At 45.4% G+C, this 17,256-nt stretch overlaps 2 protein-coding genes across 8 annotated transcripts in view; both read right to left on the bottom strand.

Moving 5' to 3' along the window:
• SYNE4 (spectrin repeat containing nuclear envelope family member 4) overlaps positions 1-11,223 on the bottom strand; it is a 28,413-nt gene extending 17,190 nt beyond the window's left edge. Inside the window, exons 1-2 of one of the 2 annotated variants that reach the window (XM_061596747.1) lie at positions 11,151-11,223; positions 316-607 (exon numbers count right to left, since the gene is read on the bottom strand). In XM_061596747.1, the coding sequence (XP_061452731.1) occupies positions 316-461 (146 nt within the window). In that variant the 5' untranslated portion in view covers positions 462-607; positions 11,151-11,223. Of the gene's footprint in view, positions 1-315; positions 608-3,616; positions 3,767-11,150 lie in introns of those variants that run through there. The other variant, XM_061596746.1, reaches the window with a different exon arrangement.
• ALKBH6 (alkB homolog 6) overlaps positions 520-17,256 on the bottom strand; it is a 26,274-nt gene continuing 9,537 nt past the window's right edge. Inside the window, exons 7-9 of one of the 6 annotated variants that reach the window (XM_061596754.1) lie at positions 11,578-11,696; positions 11,320-11,473; positions 526-611 (exon numbers count right to left, since the gene is read on the bottom strand). In XM_061596754.1, coding sequence (XP_061452738.1) covers positions 11,347-11,473; positions 11,578-11,696 — 246 coding nt within the window. In that variant the 3' untranslated portion in view covers positions 526-611; positions 11,320-11,346. Of the gene's footprint in view, positions 612-3,138; positions 3,280-11,170; positions 11,233-11,319; positions 11,474-11,577; positions 11,697-13,221; positions 16,434-17,256 lie in introns of those variants that run through there. The other 5 variants (XM_061596755.1, XM_061596756.1, XM_061596758.1 and 2 more) reach the window with 5 other exon arrangements.

The raw sequence follows: 17,256 nt of genomic DNA, 5'->3' as shown, positions 1-17,256 counted from the left end.
TCATATCTACACCATACATTTCAAGTACATTTATACAACTTTTAAGAGTCGTGGCTTCCCCCGCCAAAAATCCTGGGAACTGTGGTTTGTTAAGGTTGCTGGAATTGTTGCTCTGTGAGGGGGAAGCTACAGTTTCCAGGGTTCTTTGGAGGAAGCCATGACTGTTAAAGCGGCGTAAATATGCTTTAAATGCATGGTGTAGATGTGAAAACTTTCTGAGCCCTGGGGCCTAGTGGTAGAGATCTACCCAAGTCCTTGTTAGCAACAGAGGTAGAAAAGTGATATATAATTTTTTTAAAGCAAACAAGTACTCACCTGATCCGTTTTTCCACAGACGCCGTGCAAAGGTCACAAACTGTTGTCTCTGGCATCAGCTCCCCACAGAGGCTGGCAAGTCCATTCTGCCTGCGATTGTCCCAACAATCTAGGGGGAGATCCCAGCTTGAGCCAACTCTCCGCATCCCCAGAGCCTTGTGTGGCTGCTTCAGCTGGCTATCTCTGTGGTGGATGCATCAGCCCGCTCCAAGTGTTTGCAGAGAGCCGAGGAAACCATAAATGCCACATGACAGACCATTTGTGGAGCAAGTTCAGGATCCACCATTCAGTTCTGTCTAGGAAGGAACACAGTTTGTTTATTGAGAGAGAGAGAGAGAGAAACAACAACCGCAGATCCTGAGAAAAGGTAAACATCAGACCATCAAACACAATTTGAAAGAAAAAAGAAAAGGGTCATCACCCCCAATCCAGTTTTTAGCCCTGGAAAAAACAGCAAGAAAGGGATCTGGGCACGTGCAGAGTGCATTTACCTAACCACCACAACACATCTGAGATTAGCGGGCAGGAGCCACTTCTTGCAAGGATGGTTTGCGCACCCAAGTCCCGCTCTGCTAAGAAATGAAGGAGTTGGTTTGAAAATGAAAACACAGAGTGAGGGAGCAAAGGGCTGTTCATTGCCAAGAGTAAAACTCCAGACACTACAAGAATAACCTTCTTTGGACACTCACACACACACACACTCGTTCCTTAGTTTCTTGCTTAGGTAGCCAAGTTCACAACTGCTTATCTGTTTCTAAGCAAATAAACACACAAAGGTTTATTGCCCAGGGAATTTTTTTTTAAGTCTGTTAAGAATTTTCCACACCACCTGCTGTGCACCATCAGTGATATAAAAGGAGATCAGTATCTGAGGTCCATATGGTCCAGCTTCCTTGTGGGGCAGCCAATTTCTAAAGGGAAAGTAAGAGAAAGAAGAATGCTTTGATTTGGATTCCTGCATTGAGCAGGGGGTTGGACTTGATGGCCTTAGAGGCCCCTTCCAACTGCACTATTCTATTATTCGAAGTGCTAGGACTCCTCGCTAGTAAGTCACACCTTTTGGCCTGGTAACTCCTCCATAAGGGCAGGTTGCGGTGGCTCAACAGTAAAGCTGGTGCACCCTGCATATGGTCAGAGCTTGCCTCTCTATTATTTCTAGTTATATAAAACAACATTTATAACCCACATTTTCTTCTTGGACGGAGAAATTCAAAATAGCCAACAAAAGGATACGACATAAGAAAAAAAAAGGAATCCAGTCAATCAAAATGCAAACGTAACAGAACAACACAGCAAAGCTAAGAAACAAAAAAAGCATAAACGCAACCAAAGAGAGTCAGAACTTTAAACACACACACACACCCCTAAACAGCAATACAATTAAAAAAAAAAACTATTGGAAAAGTAATGTCTTCCAATGCTGGCAGCAGAATACAGGCAAAGAGGACGGCGGTCTGAAATTTTCAGTTCCACATACGGGGTGCTGACCCAGAGAAAGCCACCCTGCTGGTCCATTGCCCTCAACATCAACCCAGAAGGTGTGATGTGCAAGAAGCCCTCATCAGTAGATCTCAAGACGGGGTGGCAGAGAGCCTTTTCAGCCCAAGGGCCACATGCCCCAGGGAGGGAGGCACACCTGGCGCCAACCTGGCCAGTTTTAGTCACCAGGCAAAGCCCTTTTCATTTTCTCAGGCCTTTGGTAATTAAGCTGTAGCGCTCCTCTTGTCGTGGTGAGGGTAGGATTTGCCCTTCTTAATGTGCTGCTGGGCCAGCAGTTTATATATTTTGTATTGTTCATGGTTTTACGTTTTTCTGGTTTTACTCGTTTTTCTGGTTTTAAAGTTGCTTTGCAACTTTATTTTCAATAAAGCAACTAATAATCAAATAATAATTACAATAATTCCCTCTTGGGCAACCTTCTGGGGCCGCAGGTGGAAGGGGCCAGAGCCAAGAGCGGGTGGAGCAACAGATGCGACACATACCTGTTTTCAGTCAAAAGCAGGTTTCTCCATAAAAAGACATGATCCCACACACATCTCTCTCTATCCAGGTAAGCATGAGGCATCATCACAGGTTCACAGACACATTCCAGCAAGATAAAAGCACTCAAGGAGGGTGCAGAGCAGAGTCAGAGAGGTGTGGCCTGGGGATAGGGGGTGTGGCCTGAGAGTGAGAGTCCTAAGGGCCAGGCAGAGAGACATGGAGCGCCACATTTGGTTTTCCGGCCTGAGGTTCTCCATTCCTGTCTTAAAAGGTGGGCAGGTCCACATGGGAGGCGCTGGTTGTTCAGTTATCACTTCTTCATGCATTCCAGGCGCATGGATGCATGCAACCCCCTCTAGAGTATTTATTCATCGTTTCAGAGATTAAGCCATACAGTCTGGATTTTTGTGTGCTATGCTCAGAAGGCACAAGCAGACCAGGAACTACGCACTAGAAGCCACTTCTCAAATACAAGGAAACATTTCGTAGAATAAGATTTCAGATAGCTCAAGTCAGTGAGCCAAGCTGTGCACTACAGAAACTGGAACTTTCCCCAGCCAGAGATACGTGCATTTTTTTTTATTTAGCAAAATGCATACATCACTGAATTTTTTTAAAAAAATGTACGTGCTTTACATAAAATGGTACAAACTACTAATTAAAACAGACTTTTAAAAACAGTAGCCCTAATAACATCATCAAAATATAGACAGAATCAAGAGTTTAAATCTGTTCAAGGTTTAACCTGAGCTGAGCTCAGTCCTGGGACCCATTTTAAGTACTAGATCTTAGATCCTTGACTTGCCCTTTCCTCACTAGTCTAAGTAATAAACATCTTGCCTTGTACACTGCATTCCAGCTGCACTGGCTTGTGTGAATCACTTCAGAATATCAGCTTTTTGCCTGCACCTGGCAGTCTCTCTCTGGGATTCCAGCTCCTTCCCATTCTGCCTTCAAAATATGTTGGAGGGCCCTTGAATCCTTAAGCAAACAGGCCAAAGCAAGTTACAAAAAAGCATTTTGAGGCAACTCACACAATGGCGATTCTTGAAACAGCAACACTGAAGCACAGCCTGCCTTTCATTGGAAGCAAACGGCCTTGCAACGCTGCGGTTCAGTCTTCCCAACAGCGAAGTACCCCGATCCACAGAGTGGAAGGGAAAAGTGGCCCCCAAATTCGAGGAAACTTTTTTAACAATGAATATATAAGACAAACAAGAAAGGTGGAGTCCCAATTGTAATATATGTGCTGCTAAAGAGAAAAGCAAGGAAGGTTGTTTCAATGCCACTGAATATAAATCTGAAAATTTTGGCTTACCCCAGGCAAAACTCAGGGGTACTTTCCCTCAAAATCCCAAACACTGCCACTTTCAAATCTTACTGGGGGTTCTCAGTGAGAAGCTCAGTAATGGCAGATGCAAGTTGCTGAAGGACCGCTTGTGTCTGTTGTCCAGCAGTCTCCTCCTGCAATGTAGTAGAGTGGCCACTAGCTTACATTACTGAAGACAGTCCTCTGTTGCAAGGAGTCGTCTATTTGAAAGGCAGGCTGGTTTAAAGACAAAATAACCATGAGAAATGAGAAAACGAGCCTTAAGGCAGCCCATCAACAGGTAGCGATCAGACTCAACAGTCGCACAGGTCACCTGGACTACAGTCACACCATACATTTATTCCACTGTTCAGTGGGTTTTTTTTGTAAAAGATAAGGTCCCAGTACTAATGTCTTGATAAAAGTGCTATGAGTGCCAGCACAAAATGGCTGCCACGGGGAGCAAAAAAACAAAAAAGAGGTCACAAAAAAACAATTCCCTGAGCAGTTTTAAAAATCAATCCCCCTTCCCAAAGAACTCTAGGAACTGCAGCTCTATGCAGAGAATAGGGGTCTTCTAACAACTCTCAGCACCCTTCGCAAACAACACTTCCCAGGATTCTTTGGGGGAAGCCATGACTGTTTAAAGTGGAATAATAGTGGAGTAAATGTATGGTGTGAATGTGGTCCTGGTCACTCTTCCCCAATCTTTTGAGATGCATTGTACTTCTATTTCAACTATAGTACCTATTTTCTAAATTTGCATCTGTCCATATAGATTAGCACATACAAATTTCATGCAAATCTACATCCCTATAAAATCTTACATATGATTGTTGACGCTTGCAAAGGCTGTCAGTCAGCTGATTGGTGGTGCCTGCAAACCCGTTTGGGCCTAGTTGTGTCTTTACCCGCCCCACATCTGAAGTCAGATGTAGGGTAGATGGGCGTGGGTTGTTCAAGGCCTAAATGGGGAGGCCTGGCAGGAGGTTCCCTAAAGATATGATAAATTATCATTTCCAAATTTTATTCAAATCTGTTGCCTGCTTTTGTGACAATGCAGAAGTAAGCAGACACTTACACAAAAGTAAAAAAGAAGCAAGGCTGCTCCAAGACTGACTACCTGAGCAAAAAAATCCAAATGACACACCAGCACAACAGCACATACATATTCAATAAAAGGGTTTGCCAGCCTTTAATGGCACCTGTGCCTTGCTACTCAACTGATAGGGAGTCATTGCTGTGCAGAATTGAAGATCAAAACCTTATTAATCCGCATCTCTGATGCAGGAAGAAAAAACAGCAAAAAGCCAACTTTTTTTTTCTTTACCCCTTCTTCTGTAGTTGTTTTGCTCTCAAGTAACAGATACCACCCTGAGGTGCTGGATTGGGGGCAGGAGGGATGACATTTCAAAAGCCACCCAAAACACCAAAAAAGGAGGAGGGGTAAGTGACTCAACTCTTTTGTTAGAAGGAAAGACCAAACGGATATTGTTGCAAAAGAAGCAGTTTTGCCAAGATTATCAACAGGCAGAACCACCATCTGAGAAGGGAATATCAGATTCTCACGGATGCAGTTAAAAGAAAAAATACCCCCTCTAAAGGCTCGAAATTTAGCTCAACAGCAACACTGCACTCCTTTGGTCACTATTCTGAGTGCAGTGCTTCGGCTGAGTGGTGTGCAGCCCGCTCTGTATGGGGACACACTCCTTCTGAAGGAGCACGTTCATAGCATGTGGGTTCTCCTGGATCCAATGCTGTTGCTTGAGGCACAGGTGGCTTCAGTGGCGCTGAGCACCTTCCATCAACTTAGGCTGGTGGCCCAACTACAACCCTTTCTGGACAGGGATAACCTGGCTACAGTTATCTGGTAACCTCCATGCTGGATTATTGTGATGCGCTTGACGTGGGGCTGCCTTTGGAAACTGTTTGGGAGCTCACTTAGTGCAGAATGTGGCTGCTTTAATGTTGGCAGGTTTGAGGAGAAAAGATTATATCACACCAATTATGTTTCAGCTACACTGGCTGCCTGTACACTTCCGAGCCCAATTCAAAGTGCTGGTTTTGACCTATAAAGCTCTTCACAGCTCGAGAACCCAATATATTCTGGAACACCTCTCCCAACATGAACCTACCTGAAACCTTAGAACTTCTTCTGAGGCCGTTCTCCAAGTCCTCCCTCTGAGAGAGGCTCAGAAGGTGGTGACAAGGGAGAGGGCCTTTTCAGTTGTGGTTCCCTGTTTGTGGAACACACTCCCCAGTGAGGTCTGCCTGGCACCTTCCTTGACATCTTTTCAGTGCCAGGTGAAGACTTACATTTTTTTCCCAAGCATCTGACAGACTGAGATGACGTTATCTGTTATTAACATGCTGCCAAAGCTTCCTGTGGTGGTGGGGGGTTGTTGTTTTATTGTTTTGTAGTTTTACTGTTTTGTTTTTATAGTATTGTTCTTTTTGTTTTTAACAGTGTTATAAGTCGCTTAGAGACCTTTGGGTTACAAGCAACTAAATAATAATAATAACAATAACAACAACAACAACAACAACAATAATACTCTCAGGAGAAATAACCCACATTTCTCCCTGTGAACAACTTTGGAAGGTCTGTGTTGAAATGCACAGTGAGCTTCATCCACCCACAGCGTAGGTTGGTGCCCACTGGGACTGGTGGGGAGGAAGGCAAGGAGCCAGAGCCAATGACAGGTGGCGCCAACTCATCCTAATTTCCCCCTCCCCCTCCTCCTCTCTGCTGAGTCCTACAAGGGCAACACTGAGATTGAGGAGGCAACTGACAGCCCTAGACCACCCCCTGGCCTGGTTGCAAGTAAGAAGGCAGACAGGTGGGGGCTGCCTGAGGGCAGACTGAGGTTGGTGGGGGGCAGTGCCCCACTTGCCCTAATGGACCAGTCTCCACCGTCTGCCCGCTCATAGAACCATAGAATAGTTGAGTTGGAAGGGGCCTTACAAGGCCATCCAGTCCAACTCCCTGCTGAAAGCAGGAATCTGAATCAAAGCATTCCCGGCAGATGGCTGTCCAGCTGCCTCTTGAATGCCTCCAGTGTCAGAGAGCCCACCACCTCTCTAGTACATCGGTTCCATTGTCGTATAAAAAACATGCCTTATTTTGAGACAATTGGTCCATCTAGTCCAGTATTGTCTACACTGACTGGCAGTGTCTCTCCAGAGTTTCAAGCAGGAGTCCTCCCTGCCCTACCAGTGGTTTAACCTGGGACCTTCTGCATGCAAAGCAGATGCTCTACTGCTGAGCTATGAGCCTTCCCCTAAAGATAAACAGGAAGGTACAACAGCAACACATTCGCGATGTCCAGGCTCCAGAGCGTCTGAAAATCAGATCATTTAAATAGGCATGCCTTCACCCAAATCCTTAGTGATAAAATATATATATACTTTGCACATTCTCAAAGGCACTTTATTAATAGCACCGAAACCAGGATCCATGGCTGACTCCCTAGTTCAAAATTAAGCTCCTCCTGACTTTCTTTTCCTTCGAAAAGGCTAGAGGAAAATGCTGCTGCTTGTTCTCGTCTGCACTGCAGGGTGAACAGTCATTTAAAAACAGTGCCAGCCAACTTCCCTTTTAACCTCCGGTCAACAGCTGCCCCAGCCGTGCCCTGCCTTATCAGCCCTTGTGACTTTTATAAATATTGCAAATATTCTCACTGCAGCTACAACAAACAACCTGTTCCTCTTCTGGCCATTGCAGAATTATTGCTGTATGAAAGCGGGCAGAACAGCCCCCCGAGCTATCTTGGGCATCCCCTGCCAACAGACTTGGCAAATACGTATCAGTAGCTACTGAGGTTTGTTTGGCTTCTGTTGGCACATCACTTAGGTGTACGCAGCATGCAAACAGGCTAGGCAGGGATCCACTCGGGCATCTTTTTTTCCAGAGTTTGTGACACAACAGTAAAGAGGATAGTGGCTCTGAACATACACAGAGTTTATTCTCTTTCACCTTTTTCTGCACAGGTGTCCACACCCTCCTGGGATTAGGGAGCACAAATTCCATGCCAAAAGCTGTGGTCTCTAGGTAGGTTGGAGACCAGGCACCTCGTTTCCAAAATTAAGCAGTGGCATCCAAGCTACTGAAGGGGCCAGGGAAAATGCATGGGCTTGGGTAGCCACAGTGAGAAAGGGGGTATTTGTCATAGTTGAAAAGGCACCACAGACACATCTAGCAGAGCTTGGAAAAGTTACTTTTTTGAATTACAACTCCCATCAGCCCAGGCAGCATGGCCACTGGATTGGGCTGATGGGAGTTGTAGTTCAAAAAAGTAACTTTTCCAAGCTCTGCATCTAGGGCACTCTTTAGGCACAGAAGGGCTTCCTTGAACCAGGCCGGGCTGTTGGTCCATCTAGCTTAATCCTGTCTACACGGACTGGCAGCAGCTCTCCATGTGCTTACAGGCAGGGATTTAGAAGCATGAATGTTTTTTACATCCAAATGATGTCATTGGCATCAAAATGCCAGCCTGTGTCTCCCATCTCCCAATTTAATCTGGATTTACCCTTTCTGGGGGAAATCCAGCAATGAGGGAAAAAACAAACCATTGCCAAGATAGAAACATGTACGACTTTACAAATTATCAGTGTGACTATGAGCCACGTGATAATATTGCTGCTGTTCTAGTGCAGTGGACTGAAGAACTGCAGGGGTTTAATTTCTTGTTCCTTCTTTGTAATCTACAGTGTTTCTATTGTTTGACCTTTGAATAGAAATAAAACTCTTTTAAAAAAAAACCACTGTTGCCAATGACCCATTTGCAATACCCCAACAAAGATTTGTAAGGGTCTCAGAGAGGGGCCTTTCCCCAAACTGGAGATGGTGGGGGACTCGAACCTGGGGCCTTCCATATGTGTAGCAGGCATTCTAGCACCAAACCTTCTACAGAATTAGGGCGTTAGCTCCCCTCGCTCAGCATCCTCTACTCTTAAGCAGCACTAGGCCTGCATACACATCATATATCTAAAGCACATGGTTTCCCCCAAAGAATCCTGGGAACCGTAGTTTAAGGGTGCTGGAAACTGTAGCTCTGCGAGGGGGCAAACTACAGTTCCCAGGATTCTCTCCAGAGCCTCAGGCATAGAGAGATTTCTTTCCTAACCCAGGAACCAGAGATCCTTCCTGACTAGCGCCCATAGGAATCTCCCTTATGCTGAATCAGACTATTGGTCCATCTAGCTTGCTATTGCCTACACTGACTGGCAGCAGCTGTCCAGAGTTTCAGACAGGGAATGTCCCCAGCTCTCTACCTGGTGATGTCAAAGACTGAACCAGGGACCTTCTCCATGCCAAGAAGGTGCTGTACAGCCAGTGAGCTACAGCCCTTTTAAATGACCACCAAGCCAGGCCCTTCTGTATACAAAACAGATGGTCTACCTCTGCGCTGTGACCCTTCTGTCTAAAAGCAGAAGACTATAGCTGCAGGTTTTACTCATGAGCATTGCCCACACTGACTTGCAGCCGCTCTCCAGGGTTTTACACAGGGGTCTTTCCCAGCCTGAACCTGGGAACTTCTACCTGCAAAGCAAGTGCACTACAGCTGAGCTCTGGCCTTTCCCAAACCTGGTCTTAGAAGGAGAATCAGGATGGCACAGCTGTTAAGAGTGCTTGACTAGGATCAGGGAGAGCAGGGTTCCAATCCCCACTCAGCCATGAAGCTTACTGGGTGACCTTGGGCCTGTCAGTCTCTCAGCCTAATCTACCTCACAGGGTTGTTGTGAGGATTAAATAATGAAGTACAGGCGGAGAACCACGTATGCCATCACCCTGAGTTCCTTAGAGGGAAGGTAGAATAAAAATGTAATAACTAATAAAGGAAGCGGCTTGCTCTTATTTTAAAGTAATTCTTGGTGTAGGAAAAAGCAGCGTGATACCCTCCTAGAAAGAAGCAATGCCCTGGTAAGGCTGGAGCCAGTCCCCAAACTGTTTTTAAATTCTAGCCCTCCTTAAAACATAAAATCAATGCCCTTGAACATGTGCAGAGTGCCTTTTCTGCAACCAGGCAAATAAGAATAAGTAGATACAACATGGATTGCGTAACAGCTGTTTGGTGGAGCCTGAGGACTAGCAAATTGCCTTGCTCTGTGAGGGCAGGGTGGGGCTGCTAGGTGCTGCTGTAATGCATCTCAATGGGAACACCCTGCTCCACCCTTTTGGCAGCTACGGTTTTGTCCCTTATGTCTGGATCCTGGTTCTTTCGGGAATATAATTAGAGCAGATGCCCTCTGGCACCAGCTCATCTGATCGCAGGTAAATATGTATTTTGCAATTTTAATATGTACATATTTATTATATAATCCTGGCTCCCAGGTTGAGACGTGGATTTGTAAATAACAAAGTACAGCTCTTGTGGATTGATCGTAGACATGCTGCTGGCAGAGAGCCTGTTGGAATCACAGCTCAGGAGATAGCCTGGAAGAAAAGTACTATTTGGACAAAAGTCCTCCTGTACGTAACTAATTCTCTAAATGAGAAGGGTCAAGGGGCTCTCTCCCCCTCCCCGGCAAGGCACTTATGTCTCCTGGCATAAGAACTGTCGTCCTGGATCTGCCTAATGCTCCATCTCTAGTTCACCATCCTGTTTCCAAAAAATGGTGAGATCACAAGCAGGGCATGAAGAGAACAGCACTTCACTGCTGTTTGTCGCTAGCCTCTGGTATTGACAGAGCTAGACTGCCTCGGAACATGGAGGTTCCAACTAGGTATAATAGAAAAGAACTCTCAATAAATTTGTGAAGCCTTTTGTTTAAAATGCCCCTGGAGGCAGTGGAAACGGAGCAGAGCTGTAGCCAGATGGCAGAGCAATCTCCTTTGAATGCCAAAGATCCTAGGTTTGATCCTGGTATTGTCATCATCATCATCATCATCATCTTAATTTATTAGCCACCCTCCCCCCTGTGGTCCCAAAGCAGGTTACAAAATACATGTTTAAAAACAATTTAAGACAGGACCAACTCCTTTCTAAAATGCTGGCGAGCCACTGCCATTCAGAACCAACAACACTGGGCTAAATTAATCAATGTTCTGACCTAGTACCAGACAGTTTTTAATATTCACATCTTGTGGCAGTAAGTTCCGTAGGTTTAGCATGCAATGTCTGAAGAGCTTCATTGCTCAATCCTAAACGTACCACTAGCCAGGTGACATGGTGTTATGAGAGGGGGGGGAACCTCCTCTGGACACCTTGAACAATTTCATTAACATCTATCACATCCTCTCCCCTGCTACCCACAAGGAGGCTTCTTTAATGAGTTGAGGAAAGAGATGTAGCTCAGTGGCAGAGTATCTGCTTTGCAGGCAGGAAGTCCCATGTTCGGTCCCCAATGGCATCTCTAGGGTGGGCCGGCAGAGTCTCCCCGCCTGAAAGCCTGGAAGCCAGTGTAGACAATGCTCAGCTAGATGGACCAATGGTCTGACTCAGTACGAGGCAGTGACTTGGGAACTCTGTTCCCCTATCCCAGAAGTTGTCGTTTAGCATCTGGGCTGCGTGCCTTGTCCTCTTTCCCATGATCCCATCACCTTAGCTTGCAGGAACACTGGGTGCAATCCCAAATAGGTCAGCCGGCCACCAAGAGGCCCTTCTTTTCCTCGTTTCGGTAAACTGGAACGACATCATGATTTCCCAGATTTCACTTCACATCAGAGGCAAACTGTTCTAGAAAGCTGGCAGCGAAGGATGGCAGCTTACCTGAATGGACTGGCTGGCTCTCCAGAGTCAAACCCCACAGCCTAACTTCACTTGATTCAGTGATCCCCACCAGATGGAAATCCAATGTCTAACCAAAGCTTGGAGGCTGGAATCCTTTGCATCAACAGCGTGACCTTTTGCATTTCTCTTGCGTCTGTCAATCATTAAACAGGTGCTCTAATGCAACTGCTACATCAACCACAGCAGCAAACTTGAAAGAGGCGTTGCTCCCTCCATCCTTTCCTCTGGGTTGCATACCTTGATGGAAGAGGCTGTGGAAGCGATGGGTTGAAAAGGGCAACCCAAAAATCTCTGCCCAGGTATTCTCTGTTCCTCCTCTCTCCCCCCAGCAGGTGAGCTGTTCGCTCTGCAGATACCTGCACAAAGAGAAACCAGCAGGAGGGAGAGTTGCCAGGTAATTTGATTCTCCAACGGTAACAATGGAAAAAGCCCAACCCATCAAGGGACTGACTCAGACAAACCAGGCGCTTCTCCATTTGCAACTTAAGGCGAACAAGATATGAAACACACACCTCTGCATCATGCAAACAAGGATTGCAGGATCCGGCTAAACAATGAATGTTGGAAGATTCAGGCCAGACAAAAAAAAGTACTTCTTCACGCAGCACATAGTTAAACTGAGGATGTAGTGATGGCCATCAGCCTGGATGGCTTTAAAAGAGGATTAGGCAAATTCATGGGGGATCAGGCCATCAGTGCTAGTCATAATGGCTGTGTTCTAACATCTCCAATGTCAGAGACAGTGTGAGTGTGTTGTGCCTTCAAGTGAGTTATGACTTATGGCGACCCTATGAATCAGCAACCTTTAACAGCATCTCTTATAGACCACCCTGTTCAGATCTTGTAAGTTCAGGTCTGTGGCTTCCTTTATCAAATCAATCCATCTCTTGTTTGGCCTTCCTCTTTTTCTACTCCCGTTTTCCCCAGCATTATTTTTTTTTTAATGAATCATGTCTTCTCATGATGTGTCCAAAGTATGATAGCCTCAGTTTCATCATTTTAGCTTCTAGTGATAGTTCTGGTTTAATTTGTTCTAACACCCAATTATTTATCTTTTTCGCAGTCCATGGTATGCGCACAAAGCTCTCCTCCAACACCGTATTTCAAAGGAGTTGATTTTTCTCTTATCTGCTTTTTTCACTGTCCAACTTTCACATCTATTCATAGAGATTGGGAATACCATGGTCTGAATGATCCTGACTTTGGTGTTCAGTGATACATCTTTGCATTTGAGGACCTTTTCTAGTTGTCTCACAGCTGCCCTCCCCAGTCCTAGCCTTCTTCTGATTTCTTGACTATTGCCTCCATTTTGGTTAATGACTGTGCCAAGGTATTGATAATCCTTGACAAGTTCCATGTCCTCATTGTCAACTTTAAAGTTACATAAAGTCAGAGACAATGTGCCTCTGAATACCAGTTGCGGGGAATCATAAGCGGGTGGAGAGTGCTATTGCACTCATGTCCTGCTAGTGTGATTTCTATTGGGGCATCTGGTTGGCCACTGTGAGATCAGGATGCTGGCCTATGATGGGCCACTGTCCTGATCCAGCAGGCTCTTCTTACATTACCCTTGCAGCACGGTAGAAGGCTTTTGCCATGATGATTCACTGATGGACGGCATTTTTCTGAGGGGTGAGCCAGCTACATCAATGCATTAAGCTGATCTGCTGATTTGTGCTATATTTTGTATTTCTTTAATGTGAATATGATTTTATTGTTGATTTTAAGCTGTTCACCATGATTTTTTATTTTATTTTTAAAATGTTGGTGATATAGCATATTTGAATGTAAAATAAAATAAATAAAAATTTAACTCAAGAAGACACACACACACACAGCCCATTTGGTGGTTTTGCTGTTTTTTGTCTGTTGCACAAAAACTCGGCCTGAAAGTTCACAAACACCCAATAAAACAAGGGGCAGAGGGCAATTAAGCTAAAATTAATGACCAGTGAATTAATTGGCTTGCGTGGACAAAAATGTCTTGAATTACCAGTGGAAACATAACACCCACGGTGCCCACTGTATCTCAGACTGACTGCAAATGAATTCCCCATCACCAGCACCCTCAACAAATCCCATGCTAATAAAAATGTACCTTTTCATTTGCGTGCATTTTAAAAGCCTCCTGGGGCTTACTTTAACCCACAGCCCAGCTGCAGAAGCTATGATCATTGCCAAGAAAGTCTTACATGCACACTGGTTTATTGTTTTACCAGGTGGCTCACTGCAAGGATAATGGCATAAAAAGCATGTCATAAAGTTGATCAAGTGGAATAGTCAACATAGCAAAGTTATTAACCACAACAGAATAGCCTATTTCCACCACAGAGTGATGCCAAACATCATAGCGCAGAATATCACAGAGTGAAGATGACCCCCAAAACGGGCATTTTGCATCATTTCCCCTGCAGTATGGAATGCCCTTCCATCCACCAGCGCTTCAGATGTCTTGTAAAGACATATTTCCCCCTCCCCGGCTTTACCTGGGAGAGGGCTTTCTCAGTGGTGGCCCACAAATTATGGAATGATTTTTGTGATGAGGTGCACCTGGCGCCAACACTGTTATCTTTTCGGCGCCAGGTCAAGACTTTCCTCTTCTCCCAGGCATTTTAGCATGTGTTTTTAAATGGTTTTTTTAAAGTGTTTTTAAATTTGTATATTTGTGTATTTGTTTTTAATGTTTTTAATTGTTGTAAACCGCCCAGAGAGCTTCGGCTATGGGGCAGTATACAAATGTAATAAATAATAATAATAATAATATACCTGACCTATAAGATTGGATCCTGTTACTATTTAATTCCTGATTTTATGATAGTATTTTACTTTTTAAATGTATCTGTTTTAATGTTTTTTTAATATAGCTTAATATAGAGATTTTTAAATATTCAGCAGTTTAGAAATGTGATTCCAAAGTAAACAGGGTCTCTTAAGAGTCCATCCCATTTATTTACACAAACCTTGCTCTGAATTGCCTAAAATGCTCTGCTTTTCCTGCAGTTCTTGTCCTTCTAGAAGTGGCTTGTTTGGCCCAACCATACAACTGACCAAGCAGCCACATTCTTCACTAAAAAGTCATGTAAATTAGTCCTCACCCAGACTGACTGCACAACTAGTTTTAATGTATGACCTCACTCCAAGTTTGCTTCCATTTACTGTGATTCGTGAAAGTCTGCCTTGTGAATGATGCTTTGGCATGTCCCACTGGAATTCTATCCCAACAAACTTGGGGCCTTCTGATCTGGATTTACTGTTTGGGCCAAACCATGAGTATCTCCAAGGGTTTTGTAAGAACCACACACAGGACCTCTATAATGCCAGCACATGCCCAATAGGCCATTTATTTGAATATTCCAGCTTCAAAACCAGCACTTCTTCATGAGATATGCCACAAGTGGAAATGTGCATTATTTAAAATCAGGCCTTATGAGCCAGAACTGTTATGGATAGGATAAGAGGTTAAAAGCAGAAGCTGGGGTGAGAAAACTAGGCTACATTTACAACTTACACTTAAAGCGCTGTTATTCTACTTCAAACAGTCATGGCTTCCTCCAAAGAATCCTGGGAATTGTAGTTTCTTAGGGGTGCTGAGAGTTGTTAGGAGACCCCCTCACAGAACTACAGTTCCCAGAGTTCCCTAGGAAGAGAGACCGATTGTCAAACCATTCTAGGAATTATAGCTCTGTGCAGGGAATGTTAACGATCTCCTAACAACTCTCAGCACCCTTCACAAACTATACTTCCCCAGGATCCTTTGGGCGAAGCCATGACTAAAGTAGGATAATAGCGCTTTACATGCATGGTGTGAATGCAGCCCAAATCAAGGAGTCCAGATTGCTATCAGGCTCTTACCCTGTACGGTAAGGGTGGGGAACTGGATTTGGTGTGCAGGCCAGATCCTTATCTCCCCCGCCCCACCCATAGGGCCATCCACCTGTCAATCACCTGACGTCAGACAAAGGCACCACACAGCACTTTGCAGGCTCTGACTGTCAGCTGATCACTAAGGCCTGCAAACCCTCTTTCGGCTCAGCAGCATCTTTACCTGCAGAGCAGATGGGTGTGGCTTGGCCAAAGCCTGGTGGGCCAAAGAGGGAGGTGTAGCAGGCCAAAGAGGGAGGTGTAACAGGCCAAATTAGGCCCGCAGGTCTGAGGTTTCCTGCCGCTGCTGTATGGGAATACAAGTCAAATCCTGGCTTTCCCATCTCCTCTCACTGTTAGCAAAGACACCCGTAGATCTCCATTTAAGTGCAGAATTCCACTCTTTGTTGGGAAGAGAAGGCAAGCACCCTGACTTTCTAAGCTTTGCTGGAAATATAAGCATGTAGCCCATCCGCCAGGCCACACTGCAAGCTGTGGGTTATATATAGACAGTGTTATGCTGCCTCTTCCTCTACTTTGCCTCCAGGGCTGACTGTTCTCGCCTGTCCCACTCCTTTCCCCTCCCCTACTTAAAAGCTCAGGCAAATTTGCCGTCAACAGCGGCTGCTCTCCCCACAAAACAGGCATTTTGCAGTTCTTGCTCTTAGCTTTCATTCTCACAAACAGTGGGAAGTGGCAGTAAAACCTGGACTCTAGCACTTCAGAACACAGGTGAAGACTAACAGGAAGGAATACCAAAAATTAGAAGCCACCACAAACACTCTGTACATAGAAACATTCCCTGCATGCCAGAGAGAGAGAGAGAGAGAGAGAGAGAGAGAGAGAGAGAGAGAGAGGTGAAAACCCGTCTCCCTGAGAAGCTAGCTTTCTCCATGCAGGGAAAATGCATTTGGTACAGAAGAGCATTGGATGGTGTGGGCCCTCACAAAGCGAAACAGTCACTTCCTTCTGCCCAGGAAAACTGAGGTTTTCAGCACTTTAGGGACATAGCGGATGGTGAGCGACACCCGTGTCCCCCGGTGCAAGGTGTTCCCGAGTTCAGTGTCACACATGCTTGCGTTGGCCACTTTTTCTGTGACAGTGTCCTTGGCGATAGGGAGGATGCCGTGAAGGTAATGGGTGTACATGTCTTCCCGCAAGACCAAGAGGCTACGGGGCTTGAGGAGCAGGGACAGGAAGTGGCGCTGCTCCTCCGTCTGGGGGGCCGGCCCCTGGAAAGGGAAAGAAATCCTCGGCTGTGATGTCTCTAGAAGAAGCGCGTGGCCTGAAAGCAACACATCTCAGCATTCGAGCACTTACTCTGCAGAAACAGAAGCGTGCCTCGCAGCAGTGCTCCTCAAATATATGAGTGTATATGTATATATATTATTTTATGTATTTTAATTGCATTTTATGTATTTTAATTTATTTTATTGTTTTTGTGCTTTTTATTGTGTACAATTTTATTATGTATGTGCTTGATTTTATTGTAAGCCGCCCTGAGTGCCCTGTAACAGGGTAGAAGGGCGGGATAGAAATATTTTAAATAAATAAATAGCTGTACCACCCAGATCCATCCCCTGGATTGGCCACTTGGGGGGGGAGTCCCCCTCTATCCGATACATCTGCTGCCCACTGGCACCCGAAACCCAAGCTCCCGTCTTTCCAAGCAAGGACAGTAGCATAGCAGTGCATGACGCAATCTGTAATTGCATGTGGTGAGCCCTCTCCCCATCACCTCGCTTTACACTGTGCAAGCACAGCCGGGATCAGGGCAACAGCAGCTATCTAGAGCAGCAGAGAAAGGGGCAAAAAAATTTTTTTTGGGGGGGGATGGGGAACAGGTAGAGGATTTCCATGACTAACAAGGCTTGCAGGCGATCACAGGCAGCAATGGACTGCAGCATCTGAAGTGGGGGACAGACCGGCCATAGCTCAGTGGCACAGCATCTGCATGCGGAAGGCCCCAGGTTTGACCCCTGGCAGCATCTCCAGGTAGCGCTGGGGAAAGCCTCTCTGTCTGAAACCCTAGAGCAGTGGTTCTCAAACTTTTTT

The sequence above is a fragment of the Rhineura floridana genome, chromosome 15 (assembly GCF_030035675.1).
Source record: "Rhineura floridana isolate rRhiFlo1 chromosome 15, rRhiFlo1.hap2, whole genome shotgun sequence".
NCBI lineage: Eukaryota > Metazoa > Chordata > Lepidosauria > Squamata > Rhineuridae > Rhineura > Rhineura floridana.
The sequence above is the reverse complement of the archived record's forward strand: the minus strand, read 5'-3'. Positions and strand labels throughout refer to the sequence as shown.